General features: G+C 30.5%; 2 protein-coding genes across 3 annotated transcripts; one reads left to right on the top strand and one right to left on the bottom strand.

Moving 5' to 3' along the window:
- Positions 1–1,964: 1,964 nt before the first annotated feature.
- Positions 1,965–3,992, top strand: LOC110665643 (replication protein A 14 kDa subunit B). 2 transcript variants are annotated; one of them, XM_021825856.2, is made up of 4 exons: positions 1,965–2,090; positions 2,161–2,222; positions 3,078–3,336; positions 3,721–3,992. In XM_021825856.2, exons 3-4 carry the CDS (start codon positions 3,081–3,083, stop codon positions 3,783–3,785), a joined length of 321 nt encoding a protein of 106 aa, XP_021681548.1. In that variant the 5' UTR covers positions 1,965–2,090; positions 2,161–2,222; positions 3,078–3,080; the 3' UTR covers positions 3,786–3,992. The 2 variants fall into 2 exon arrangements, with proteins under 2 accessions (XP_021681548.1, XP_021681547.1); XM_021825855.2 differs by having other exon boundaries at positions 1,982–2,090; positions 2,181–2,222.
- Positions 3,993–5,448: 1,456 nt separating this feature from the next.
- On the bottom strand, positions 5,449–12,437 carry LOC110665634 (protein TIC 20-IV, chloroplastic). The gene is made up of 4 exons (XM_021825845.2): positions 12,103–12,437; positions 8,293–8,471; positions 6,443–6,612; positions 5,449–6,308 (listed from the first exon to the last, which is right to left on the bottom strand). Exons 2-4 carry the CDS (start codon positions 8,409–8,411, stop codon positions 5,653–5,655), a joined length of 945 nt encoding a protein of 314 aa, XP_021681537.2. The 5' UTR covers positions 8,412–8,471; positions 12,103–12,437; the 3' UTR covers positions 5,449–5,652.
- Between the last annotated feature and the right edge of the window lie 514 nt (positions 12,438–12,951).

Genomic DNA, 12,951 nt, shown 5'->3' with positions numbered 1-12,951 from the left:
TTTCGGAACTCTAATACTAAACTTCTTATTTTATTTAATCTCCTATTTCTAATTTAACTTGGATTCTAACAAAAATTTTTGTCTCTCATTAGACCATCTTTTATATAGTTGACTACTAGTAAAATTATACTTCCTTCATCCACTGTTATCTATCATTTAAGGGTTTTCATAATGATTAAGAAAGCAATTAAATCAACTAAATTATATAAAAAAAAAACTCTTTAATTTAATTGAATTATCCTTTATTTTATCTAATTAAAAGAGAGCAAGAAGTTATAAGAAGGATTTTAGGAAATTGTAGAAACAATTAATGTGTTTAGTAAAAATAAAGGTAAAATTGAAAAAAAAAAATAATTATCCTTAATCTTCCTAAACTGACAAATAATTTTGAATAAAAAAAAATTTTGAAAAGTGATAGATAAAAGTGAACAACCAGAACAAAAGTTTAGACAAAGGGATTACTTAATAAATGGAATTAAATTTATAAACTTTTGAATATAATTATCATAATACAAAAATGAAATAGCAAATGCTATAAACCTCAGGTTAGTATGTTAAGCAAAAACATGCTGAAAGCTCAAAGAGATAGAAGATGAAAAAGTTATAACACAAAAGGACTATAGATAGTCACTCCAAAGAGCAAAACAAATATAGCTCTGATTATCAACTAAATATAAGCCTAGATTATCAACTAAATATAGCTCTGATTTTTAAAATGCAAAACAAAGAATTAACATGTAATATTCAAATTTTTTTAAAAAATATAAATTTATATTACTATGTATATACGATTTTTATTCATCTTAATTTGTACTAAAAGAATATTATAATTATATTTATTTTAAGACATGTAATTAAAGTAAGTGGGATAAAAATTAATATGAATCTTTGGATAAAGAGTTTTTGCTATCTTTATTATCAATTTATTATATTATTTTTACAGTTACAACAATAATAACAAATTAAATATGTCAATACACTCCAATGGACATTAATTCATAAATCTATTATCAATTATATTTACTTTTCATTTATAATAATATCATTTTAAAATATATTCAATAAAGGATATTTAAATATTATTATAATATTATAATTTATACAATATTATTGCAAAAATATGTTTATCATGAATAAAATTTATTGGATAAAAAAGTTTAATTATAAATAAACTTATATTAAATGAAATTATACCATATTATTCTGATGCAAAATTTATTTCAAAGTATATAATATCTTTAAAATCTATAATTTATGGATTTTTTAAAGAATGATTATATTTTAATTTAATTCTCATTTTATTTATATGAAAATATGTAAATTATAGTTAAATATGATATCATCATATCCCATATATATATAATTATTATTTAAAATTTATATGTACTTAAAAAGTATTATTTTAATTTTATAATTTCATTTTGATACCAATTGAGTATTAAATAATGATGAAATTTGATGTTTGTGAAACGATGAGAGAGAGAGAGTATGACTATACCACATCGTTTAATTAAATGATTAAAAATTTTGATGGATCATAGATATTAAAGTAAAGTTGGAAATAAATTGATAATAATAATAAAATTAGATCAGTCACACAATAAAATGAAAAAATAATAAAAAAATATAATAAATTAAATGATAGAATAAAATTTGAATGAATTTTAAAAATCTTATTAATTGTGTCAAAATTTAAATATTTGAATTAAATCACTAAAATAAGAAAAGATTTAGATTACTTTTATGATTAGTCTTTATAATTGTTATTCAATATTCATATTTATTTAAAAAGTAATATCTTATATTTATTATTATTTTTAAACATTTTATTATTATTATTTAATAATTATTATATATTAATTTATAAAAAAATATTTGGGGTAAGAAATATAATGGACCCACGTGTTGAACACGGTGTCCCGCAAACTAGTATTATATAATTGCTCCCGCCAAAAAGCTTGGTTATTTTCCCGCCCTTTTGTTTTTGTTTGTTTCAACTTTCAGCACCTTCCACCAACACCCTTCATTAGCAGCGTCATCTCTGATCTCTTCTAGCTCAACTGCATAGTGCGTAGATACAGATCTTCTAGGTAATGTATATGCCTTTCTTTCTTCTTTCATCTCGCCAATACGCTGCTCATTTGATTTTCTAACTTGTAGATTAATTGGTCTTCTATCAGATCCCCAGTCGTCATATTCAAAATTTCGAGGAATCGTTAGAGGTAAGCAGCTGATCGCTTAATTTGGATTGCAAATGAGAATTAATAATTTGTTTTCAGTAATTTTCATCTTAACCTTGCAATTTGATTGTTCATCAACTTGATATAGTAGCATCTTCTTTGGCAATAGAAACTACATTTTGTTTAACCTTTTTGGGGTAGTTGAATGGAAGGTATAGTGGGTAGATTCAAATCCCAGATTTACCTGATGGGGCTGCTAGATTTTAGCTTTTACTTCCTCAAATTGTTAGATCTGGTTTATTATCGGATATTGTATTGTTTGACATCTTCTGTATAACATTTGAAACAATCATTGTTCTCATTTTCCAGTTCATTAGAAAAATAAGATCTCGGAAATTTGGTAGCAATGGGAGTTGCAAATTCTTTTTATTTCTTTAGTATTGTATCATTATTCTCATTATTCATTGTCACTTCTTTGTTTTGTTTTCACTCTATAGTCTTTAAGGTCCTGAGCAAAATTGATCCGGTGGTGATTTCATTTCCTTAATCTTGATTCACTTGCTATTGCTTTGTACCATGAGTTACATTGTTTTGCAGACTAAAATGTAATTTATTAAAAAATAAAAATGAATTTCCAGTTCATTGTTCAATTGAATTTTTTTTATCAAATCTCATTATGTTCGATTAAATTACAAAACATGTATTTACTTTGTTGGTTCTGCTTGATGAGTTGTCTTCACAAGTGAAAGTATTTTATGTTGAATTTCCAGCACTCCCCATGGGACTATATGCTCATAAATTAACCTCTTCTAAACCTACTTGTGCTTTAAAGTTCAAATGGGTGTCTGTTCCTCTTAATGACCATAATTGTTAGTGTCAATTATGTTTACATTGCAGGATATGGATACATCAAGCCCTGCAATTTTTGTTAATGGAGAGTCGTTGCAGATGTATGTAGGGAAAAAGGTTCGATCAGTGGTTCAAGTTATTAAATCTGATGGTGGAGACATGATTGGAAAATCTACAGACGAACATCAATGGACTATAAAGGGCTTGTCATCTGCTCCTCTTATGAGTTATGTGGAGGTTATTGGTGTTGCTGAGAGCAACCAATCAATCTGTGCTGAATTATGGACCGACTTTGGCAAAACATTTGGTATGAAGTGCTTCCTGTCGTTTTTCCTTGTACATACATATTTCATGACCATCGCCATGGAGTCTAGTTGTACAGTATCAATCTATCTATTTTGGTAATTGGTTGGTTGAAATTGTTTGAGCTCTCAGATTCTATGTGTCGTTTTTTAGCTTCCTTTAAACTTAAATACTCCTACTATCAATTGTTTTACAGCTAGCTTAGCACCCCGAAAATTTAACCTGAAAGGATAGAACTCAACTGCCTGCACAGAGTGTTCCACACCAATTCAAAGTTGATTTCATAGCTATCTAATTTTCCCCTCTTCTCGTCTTTATTTTTTTCCCCTTTTTTGATTTATTTATTATTGGTAGGATATCTGATTTCTAGACCTCATTTATTTTGCAGATGCCTACTCTTACAATCAACTATGCCAACTTGCAAACGGGGAATTCAAAGCTTTATTTCTCTAGGAGCGTACCGTGGAGCTTCCAAAGCCTTGCTTCTGTGCGGAGTAGCTACTGCAATCATGGTGAAGTTGGGATTGTAAAGGAAAGTAGTTTAGTTACTATTTCATGTGTTGATTAAGACTGACGATATTTGCAAGGCCTAGGTTTTTCTGAATTGCTGTTCAGATTCTGTCTTGTTAACGTAATCATATGGAGCAGGGTTTTCTATTATTATTATTATTATTGTCCCCTATGAATTAACCTAAATATATATGAATATCAATGGAAGTCATGATATAATCATTAGGGCTATTGCATAAAACAGTTTTAAGCGCATTACTTTAACATGTCCGCTCTGCACGATGCCAATCATGTGTTCTAACCCCTTTTCATCCACGATAATGAACGTTTGCTAAGAAATTTTGCCAAGTGGAATAGTCACCTTCCCCTAGCAATCGAAATCCCCTTAGAGCTGTACAAACCAAACCGAAAAACCATACTCAAACTGAAGAAAGAGCTATTGTTACGAGAATTGAATCTCACTAAATCAAGTTTATATTTACTGTCTTAGTTTGATTCTGATTTTTTTTATCAAAATCTAAATTAGAATCGTTTCAGAATTAAATTAAAACTTACTGAATCAAAATCAAATTAAAGAATCAATTATATATATATATATATATATATATATATATATATATATATATATATATATATATATATACAATTAGAAGTGCATCTAATTTAATATTATCTTTTATTTTTCTAACTTTTAAAATAATTTTAGTTTTAAATGCACTAATAAACTATTCTATAATCTTTAATTATATGATTAAATCACAATTTAATTATATATATATATATATATATATATATATATATATATATATAATTAAATTGTGATTTAATCATAAATCCCCTTACTTAGAGCTGTACAAACCAGACCGAAAAACCATACTCAAACTGAAGAAAGAGCTATTGTTACATGAATTGAACCTCACTAAATCAAGCTTATATTTACTGTCTTAGTTGATTCTGATTTTTTTTATCAAAATCTAAATTAGAATCGTTTCAGAATTAAATTAAAACTTACTGAATCAAAATCAAATTAAAGAATCAATTATATATATATATATATATATATATATATATATATATATATATATATATATATATATAATTAGAAGTGCAACTAATTTAATATTATCTTTTATTTTTCTAACTTTTAAAATAATTTTAGTTTTAAATGCACAAATAAACTATTCTATAATCCTTAATTATATGATTAAATCACAATTTATATATATATATAAAACCAAAAATATGTAGTTAAGAAATATATTTTTATATTAATAATATTATTTTAAGGTTAATATTATTATTTATTGTTGTTTTCATGTTAAAAATTTAAGATCATTTTTTCAATTTTAAAATGATTGTCATTTTATGTGTAAAAATCAAGATTTGAAATGAAATTAGCATTAAAATTAAAATAAAAATAAAACCGAAACTAGAATTATAACTAAATCAAAATTATTTTTTGGAATCAGAACCGAATTTTGATTCCAAATATGACTCCTAAAAGTTAAAAAACCAAATGTTTAGCTTTGATTTTGGCTCTTAGCTAGAATCGGACTCGTGCCGGAATCAAACACCCCCTATTGATACCATTTAAAAGGCATAAAAATACACAACAGAAATCTGATGTCTCAATTTATGCCAAAAAAATCATAAATGATCAATTTTCTCCAAACAATATTAAGCATACAACATATAGAGAATTAAAAAACTGCACTAGATCCTATCCATTTTATTTTCCATTATTTCTTTCCCTTGTCCAATATCACATGCCAGCAATCCTAGTATGTGAACTCAAACCCTGAGGCCCTTCCTAGAATGGCCGCTGGAAGCCTCCTAAATTAAACAGAGTATGGATTAGGGCGGCGTCGCTAATTCCAGGGATATGAGCATAACCACCAGCAAGAGCACACCGTACACACTGCAACAGAACCAAAATGTATGCTAATCCCACACCTGCCCAATAATACATCCCATACGTACCTTTGTAGTGTATGAGAGGAAAGAAGTTGCTCGTATACCATATCAACTGCGTGGCTGTTTCCAACAACATGCCCATCATAAGATGGAACCTAAAAAAGTGAGGCCACTCTTTGTTCTTCACAATTCCAATATAAGCAATGTAGTAATAAAGCATTGTGAACCAAGGTGGTAATCTCGAGACAGCTCCTGGGACAAAATATATCAAATCTTGGAAGTAGTCATGATGTTCTAGGAAGGGCTGGAGAAAATACCCAGCATCTGACAGCTGCAGGGCAATCAAATAGGGAAGACAAGCTAATGTCCTCCACCACCATTCTGGTTTCTCATCTAATAGTGGGAAGGGCAACCTGAAAAAGTCATTCTTGTATGCTCTAGGGAGGTCAGAGGAACTTCGCTGAGCAGGTAATCTAGGGATTCCGTAAGAGTGGCTATCTTGACCTCCAAAAACTGAGGTTGATGCAGCAGAACGGTGGGAGAACTTTTTTTCTGCCAAGTGAAATGACAAAAAGATTACAATGTTCAACATTCTAAAGAAATAACCATCAAAGGAAAAAGAAAGAAGAAGAATTTACCAACAAATTTTGTTCAAAGGAACGTGTAAGACAAGGAAATTTAATAACCTTTAGAAAAGCAGGCATGCAGCTGCTGATTAGGGCCTTGTGAACTCATGCTCATTGACAAACCAGGCAAGGCAGGAAAGTTAGGTCTGCACAAAACAATTGGGCTACTTCGCAAGGGCTTACCTGCCCCTATAATCTTGGTACATCCATCAAAAATCACATCCTTGTACCTGGTTGCCAGTGACAATATAACATATAAATACCATCACAAACAGATCAAACAACAAATTTTATTAAATGGGAGAATTCATCCACTTATTTAGTTTGTTGGATTTTCATCTTTCATCAAATATATACTTCAAAACTAGTCTTCAAAGAGACTGAAAAGACTGCTGCCATCAAAAGAAAGCCTCATACACATAACACCAATCAACTTGGTCTATTATGCAGCAGGCAAAAGAGCCTCTGCATATCACACTTAGTTCTTGTTATAGAATAGGAAGTCAACTAGTAGATATTCAAATCAATTAGCAAAATCATAGGGATAGAATTTATAGACGCTCCCATTTAGTTAGTGTGATTATAGGAGCAAGCGCATATAAATTTGTATTCAATCCTTTATTAAAAATATATCATTTTTCATTCAAAGTAACAGTTCTCACAAATTGACACGTTCATGACTCATGCAATTTGTTTATAAACTCTCCTTTTGACCTAAAAGGAACCTCAACTGGTTCATAAAGAAAACAGGAGCAATGCGTTGTCCATTACAAGACATTTTGTTGAAGCAACAACATAATGATGGCCAATATGTAACCCATACACTATATTAAAGAGTTAAAATATCGAAGGATATGCCCATTTAATTTATTCCTCCCATTCAACAGTGCAAACCAAGTCAAAATTTCAACAAATACAAAATTTAAACCAACAAGCCATGTATTTCTAACACAAAATCCTCTTATATAGAACTATCTCATAATTTTTGAATTCATATATGTCTCAATTAAAGACCGCACAAACAATTTGATTGATACATCTCCTACCACATCAAAAGGTTTTAAAATAAAAATTTAAAAGTTCTAAAATATGTTCTTAACTTCAGTAAAATCTGCACAAATACCACGTAAAGAACAAGGCTAAATGAAATTTTTTACACTCGAAGCCTTAAATGATATTTTCTATTAAAACAAATCTGATCAAGTTCACATATATACTAAGAAACACAAATAGAAACAAAATGAAACATCATATAAAAAATATATGTATTAGAGGCAGTTAGATGTAAGGGCCGGTTTAATTCAGCTATTAGCCATGCTAATAACTAGTAGCACTTATAGATAGATGGTAGGTCGTAAACCATAAATATTAACTATTTGGTAAAAATTTGCCAGTGATTGCAATTTAATGTTGATCTGCTGAATAACACCATTAAGGGCGTAATTTTTTTAAAATATGTTAATATCTTAAATTATTTTTAATTTATCTTCTATATATGTTTGCAATGAATATTTTTTTTTTTGCCTAAAAATATAAACATAGTAGTTATTCCAAATATTATTTATAATATTTTATTTTAATAAATAATTATCTTTATATGAACTATAAATGAAAAGGACAAACTTTCAATTAGCAAATTTATTAGAGGCAAATTAGCCCAAATATTAAAAAACAAAAATCAAATTAACTGTTAGCTGATGGGAAAAGCTAAAAAAATGAAAGTTTTAAAAAATTAATGGTTGTTGAACAACAGCTTTCCTTTTTTTCCTATGGGGTTTAAATAGCTATTAGCTAGGTCCCAAAATCTAAATGAAATATCCCTAACTTAAGTATCTTTTAAATGTACTACTTTATCATTGTGTTCATAAATTTCTGTCAAAAAAAAAAAAAAAAAAAGAGAGAACACGTACCTGTAAGCAGTAGCAACAGTAACAATGCCCGGAGCAAGAAGCATAGTTGGCTTGAGAGCTTGGCGAGAGGCCTGAGTAGCAGTGGTGGCTGCAGCTGCCCTAACAGCTAACACAGTCATCCTCAACTTCTTGTGTTTTCTCTCTTAAAAATTTCCTTTTGAAATGCTTTTAAAAAGTTCCTTCACATGCAAGAAATGGGAACCTAGCATTATTTACATAATCAATAACATATGCCACTATTTTGCCACAAAAACTAGGTTGGTGGACAAGATAAAACTAAAAAGGGCTTCAAAATTTGACAAGTTGGTAGAATGAAGCTAAAGTTGACGTAGTTTGAAGCTTAAATAAACACACACACACTCTCACACACACACACACACACACACACTCTCAGACACACACACACACACACACACACAATGAAATCTCTCTGCTGGATTTTTTTTTAATGAAAAACTCTAACTAAAATATATAGGATTAAGGCTTATTTATAGAGATTATAATCTCCTAAGCCTAACAGAAAAATTAATCGACTATGTAGGAAGTTTAATTAAACCTAAACAAGATAGGAATCCTAAAAAAAAATAGGAAAAACCGAAAACCTAACTAAAATGGGAAATCATAAAAAAAATCCCAATAGAAAAATAAAATAATCCAAATCTGAACTAAATCTAGCCCAAATTAGAAGCCAACACATTGTTAGATTGATAAGCACTTTTGAAACGAAAAAAAAAAAAAAAAAAAAAAACACACTATTCATGTTTATGGCCGAGGGACACAGTGCTGGACAATGCTTTACATGCCCTAGGCATGTGCCTGGGCTCTGGCACACGCCCGGGGTACTGTATTCAACACAAGGATTAAGTAACAGAATCACAAGGCACAAATAATCAGGACTAAAAAAATCAATTCGCATAATAAACAAAAAAATCTCATTGAATACATAGATAAGTAAATAAACAAATTAACTATTGAAAAGAAAAAAAAAAAGAAATATTAAAATCCGAATTGGTGAATTTGCATTATGTTATTGTGAAGAGAAAATTCTTCAACTGATTACAACAAGAAGAAATTATTACAAACTATCAAGGTTGAGTACAAGTCAAGGATTAAGCACCAGAGAATCAAAAGCCACATACGTGCTTAACAAATTTGTATATAATATAAAATTTCACATTAAAAACATGATGAAAATAGATGAACAAAAAAAAATTGAAAAATAATATATTTTTACATTCTTTAAACAGAAAAAAAAATAGAATTATCATGGAATTGTCACATCATTGCAAAGTGGTTGAGCCAGTTTTGAGCCTCATGTTTTGCTTTCAACAAGAGATGCGGCTAGTACTTAGATAAATAGAGGAGCAAATGGAGGGTTAGAAACAGAAAGGGTGAGGAGTGGATAGAGAAGAAAAATTAGAAGACCAAGGAAATCAGAAGAAAACACAATCAATTTTGAGATGCATGTCGGATGAATGGGATTGGTAACTGAAGCTTTCAAGTAGTTTTCCCTCTTTTCTATCTGCTATGCTTTCTGCAGAGGAATAGAAGAACATGGAAATGATGGGTGGAAGGAGAGGTGGAGGGGGAATGTTTCAGCCAATGGTGGTAGTGGTTTGAGAGTTAACAAGGGTGTAGAGAAAGAACAAAGGGAGGAAAGGTCAGCAATATTAAGGTTGCAACTTGCAGGATTAAAATGGTGAGTGGTGTAGGGGTAGAAGAACATGAAAATGTTGGGTGGTAAGAGAAGATGGTGGAGGCTTATTGAACTGACACTGAAAACCAAAAGCCACATCGCTTTTAAGCCAATAAAGGAAAAATATGAGAATGGGTGAAAATAAGAGCCTTGCACACATATTTCTTTGAATTATTAGGGTTTGGGGCCCAACGAATCTCACTCATGTTAGGTGTCTCCACAAATGCCATGGTGAATTCCCCCCACTTCCTCTAGGTCCCCCTCTTGCCTGCCCTCAAAACAAAATTGTTCCTGTTATAGGAGAAAATGCCATTGGTCAAATGGATTATATCACCAGGCTCAAAAGCATCACTCTCATCCCCCCCAAAACTAGAAGTGCACAGCAGAGGTCTCATCAGCCACCAGGGCCAAGTGTGTCTTTTTCTGACCCTCCATCGCTGTCCTGCCTTTGGCCAGAAGTATGAATTGTGCATTTATATTGGTTTGAGCTGAAGGCACCATGTCTTTCAAAGACACCATGCTTTTTCCTCCTGTTCTTTGTGAAATACTATGTAGAAACAACTTTAATTTACAAAACAGGGAAATGGCTTTGAATCAATGAATCAAGTCACATTACTATGAAGTGATGGAGCCAGTAGCGTTTCGTTGTCAACAAAAGATGCGACCAATGCTTGGAAATTTAGAGATTTAGAAACAGAAAGAGGAAAGAATTGATAGAGAAGAAAAATTATAAGGAAAAGGTAGAAATCAGAACAAAACTTACTTGATTTGGACATGAATCTCATGTGAATGAGGTGGGTAACCACAGCATCAAGTGGTTTTCCCTCTTCTGTTATCCTTTTCCGTAGAATGGTAGAAGAACATAGTAATGGTGAGTGGGACATGAAGATGGCGTAGTGGGATTGTTATGGAGGTGGCAATGGTGCTAGGATTAGTGAGAGCAGAGAGAATAAGGGACAAGATGAGAGGAGATAGTAGAGGATATGTAAATAAAGAAAGTTGAAATTGGATGATTGAGAATTCAAAAGGAAAATAAGGCGAGACACTTTGGAACTAAACACGGTTGCTAAGTACACAGGCAAATTACTTGTGATCATGTCAAAAAATTGTATAGTTGCAATAAAATTAAAGTTTCAAATTCAAAGCCAATCTGAGATTCTTAGCAAACAATGCATTCTATATGAGGACAAACTAAAGAAACAGAGATTATCAACCCAGATAGGATCTAGGCAATTTTGCTATGAATCTTAAATCAAATTTTATTCTAACATTCCTAAACAGTGAGGAAGTATCAACATTCTAAAACAAAATTTGACTAGGTCTTGATCATGCACAACAACAATTGATATAGGTTTGGTTTGGAAAAAATCATTTGCAAGAAAAGAATTCAATTCAATTCTCATACAATCATTTACCCCCCATTTGGAAACTAAAATTTTACAAAAATTTAATTCAATTAATTTCTTTTTTGGTCAATTCTCTTGATTGAAAACCTAAGGCTTTCCTTTTAAGTTGTATGATTATATGGGAATTCAATTCAACTCTTTTCTTGGATTCCAAAGAAAGCCTTAGATTTCCAAACATGATATTAAAAAAAAAAAAAACAAATTTCAATCGAGTTGAATTCTTGCAAATTTTTAGCTTCCGAATAGGCTGATTATTTTAAAAATGATTTCTATTTCTTTTAAAATAAATATTTCTTAAGTTGAATTTTGTCACTATTCAGCTTCCAAATATAAGAATTGATAGAAAAAGAAATCAATTGTATTAAATTCTTATAAAATTTTAGTTGCCAAACAGGAATAAATTACCCAGAAAAGCTTTACTCTAACTATCATCACTTACAAATGGAAATACCAAACAATGAAAATCTCAAGCATAAAACGTCATATCTATCCAGGACCAGGCGGCTTTTTAACACCTAAACATCTGCAATTCATGATTATTTTTCAAGTACTAATGATCCCATTTGAGGAAATTTAAACACAAGTAAAAAAATAATAACAATAATAATAATAACCCCACGCCATGGGTTGGTCATCAAGTGCAACAGATTTCTATTTGAGGTGATTTTCATCGAGAAGAACAATAGTTTAGCACAGAGAATATCTCACCACAGAGCGAGATTGAAGAATCGGAATGCTGCTATGCCCTCTGGAAACTGTTTCCTCTTCCTCTGCCAAAGTGAGTTTCTTGTCGAACGAGAGAGAAAGGTATAAAAGCCCGCGAACCAGAATTCTCGCGTCGTCTTCTTTTCCCCCAAAATGAAGTTGGAAGATGCAATCTCTGGTTAAGGATCTCTCGGAAGTTTTGTTGAAAGAAAAGGATGAAGACGAAGGGGAGAGAGAGAGAGAGAGAGAGAGAGACTCAGAGATCCTTAAGACAGCTTCTGAAAAACCCCTTCTAAAACCCGTCATGCGTTTCAATTTTTCACATTTTATCGAGAGAGCTCCCCTGTGGAAAGTCGGTTATAACTGCTCCTAAAACGCAACGTTTTACCCTATCAGCCCACATGCAACGTCGGCTCTTAAAAAGGCACCCTTTTTTTTTCCACGCACAGTAAATACTCAATCTCACCCATCCTACTCTCTTATGAAAAATCTTAAAATACAACTATTATATTATGGTAACGTTGGATTATTTATTTATATATGTATGTGGATTAATATTAATTAATTATTAAGCTTATTGACAGATTATATAATAATATCAAATAATAAATTTAGTAATTGATAATATCTAAATAAATTGAGTCATATGATTATATAAGCTTGTAATGGGTCAGGCTATCTATAAACCTAATAAAAAAGAGGGTTCAACTCTCAATTTTATATATATATATATATATATATATATATATATATATATATATATATATATATATATATATTATGATAATTCTATTTAATATAAATATTGAGAGTTATGAACTTACCATTTTACTTACGTTCTTAATTGTTTAT

This window comes from Hevea brasiliensis, chromosome 12 (assembly GCF_030052815.1).
Source record: "Hevea brasiliensis isolate MT/VB/25A 57/8 chromosome 12, ASM3005281v1, whole genome shotgun sequence".
Lineage (NCBI taxonomy): Eukaryota > Viridiplantae > Streptophyta > Magnoliopsida > Malpighiales > Euphorbiaceae > Hevea > Hevea brasiliensis.
The sequence above is the reverse complement of the archived record's forward strand: the minus strand, read 5'-3'. Positions and strand labels throughout refer to the sequence as shown.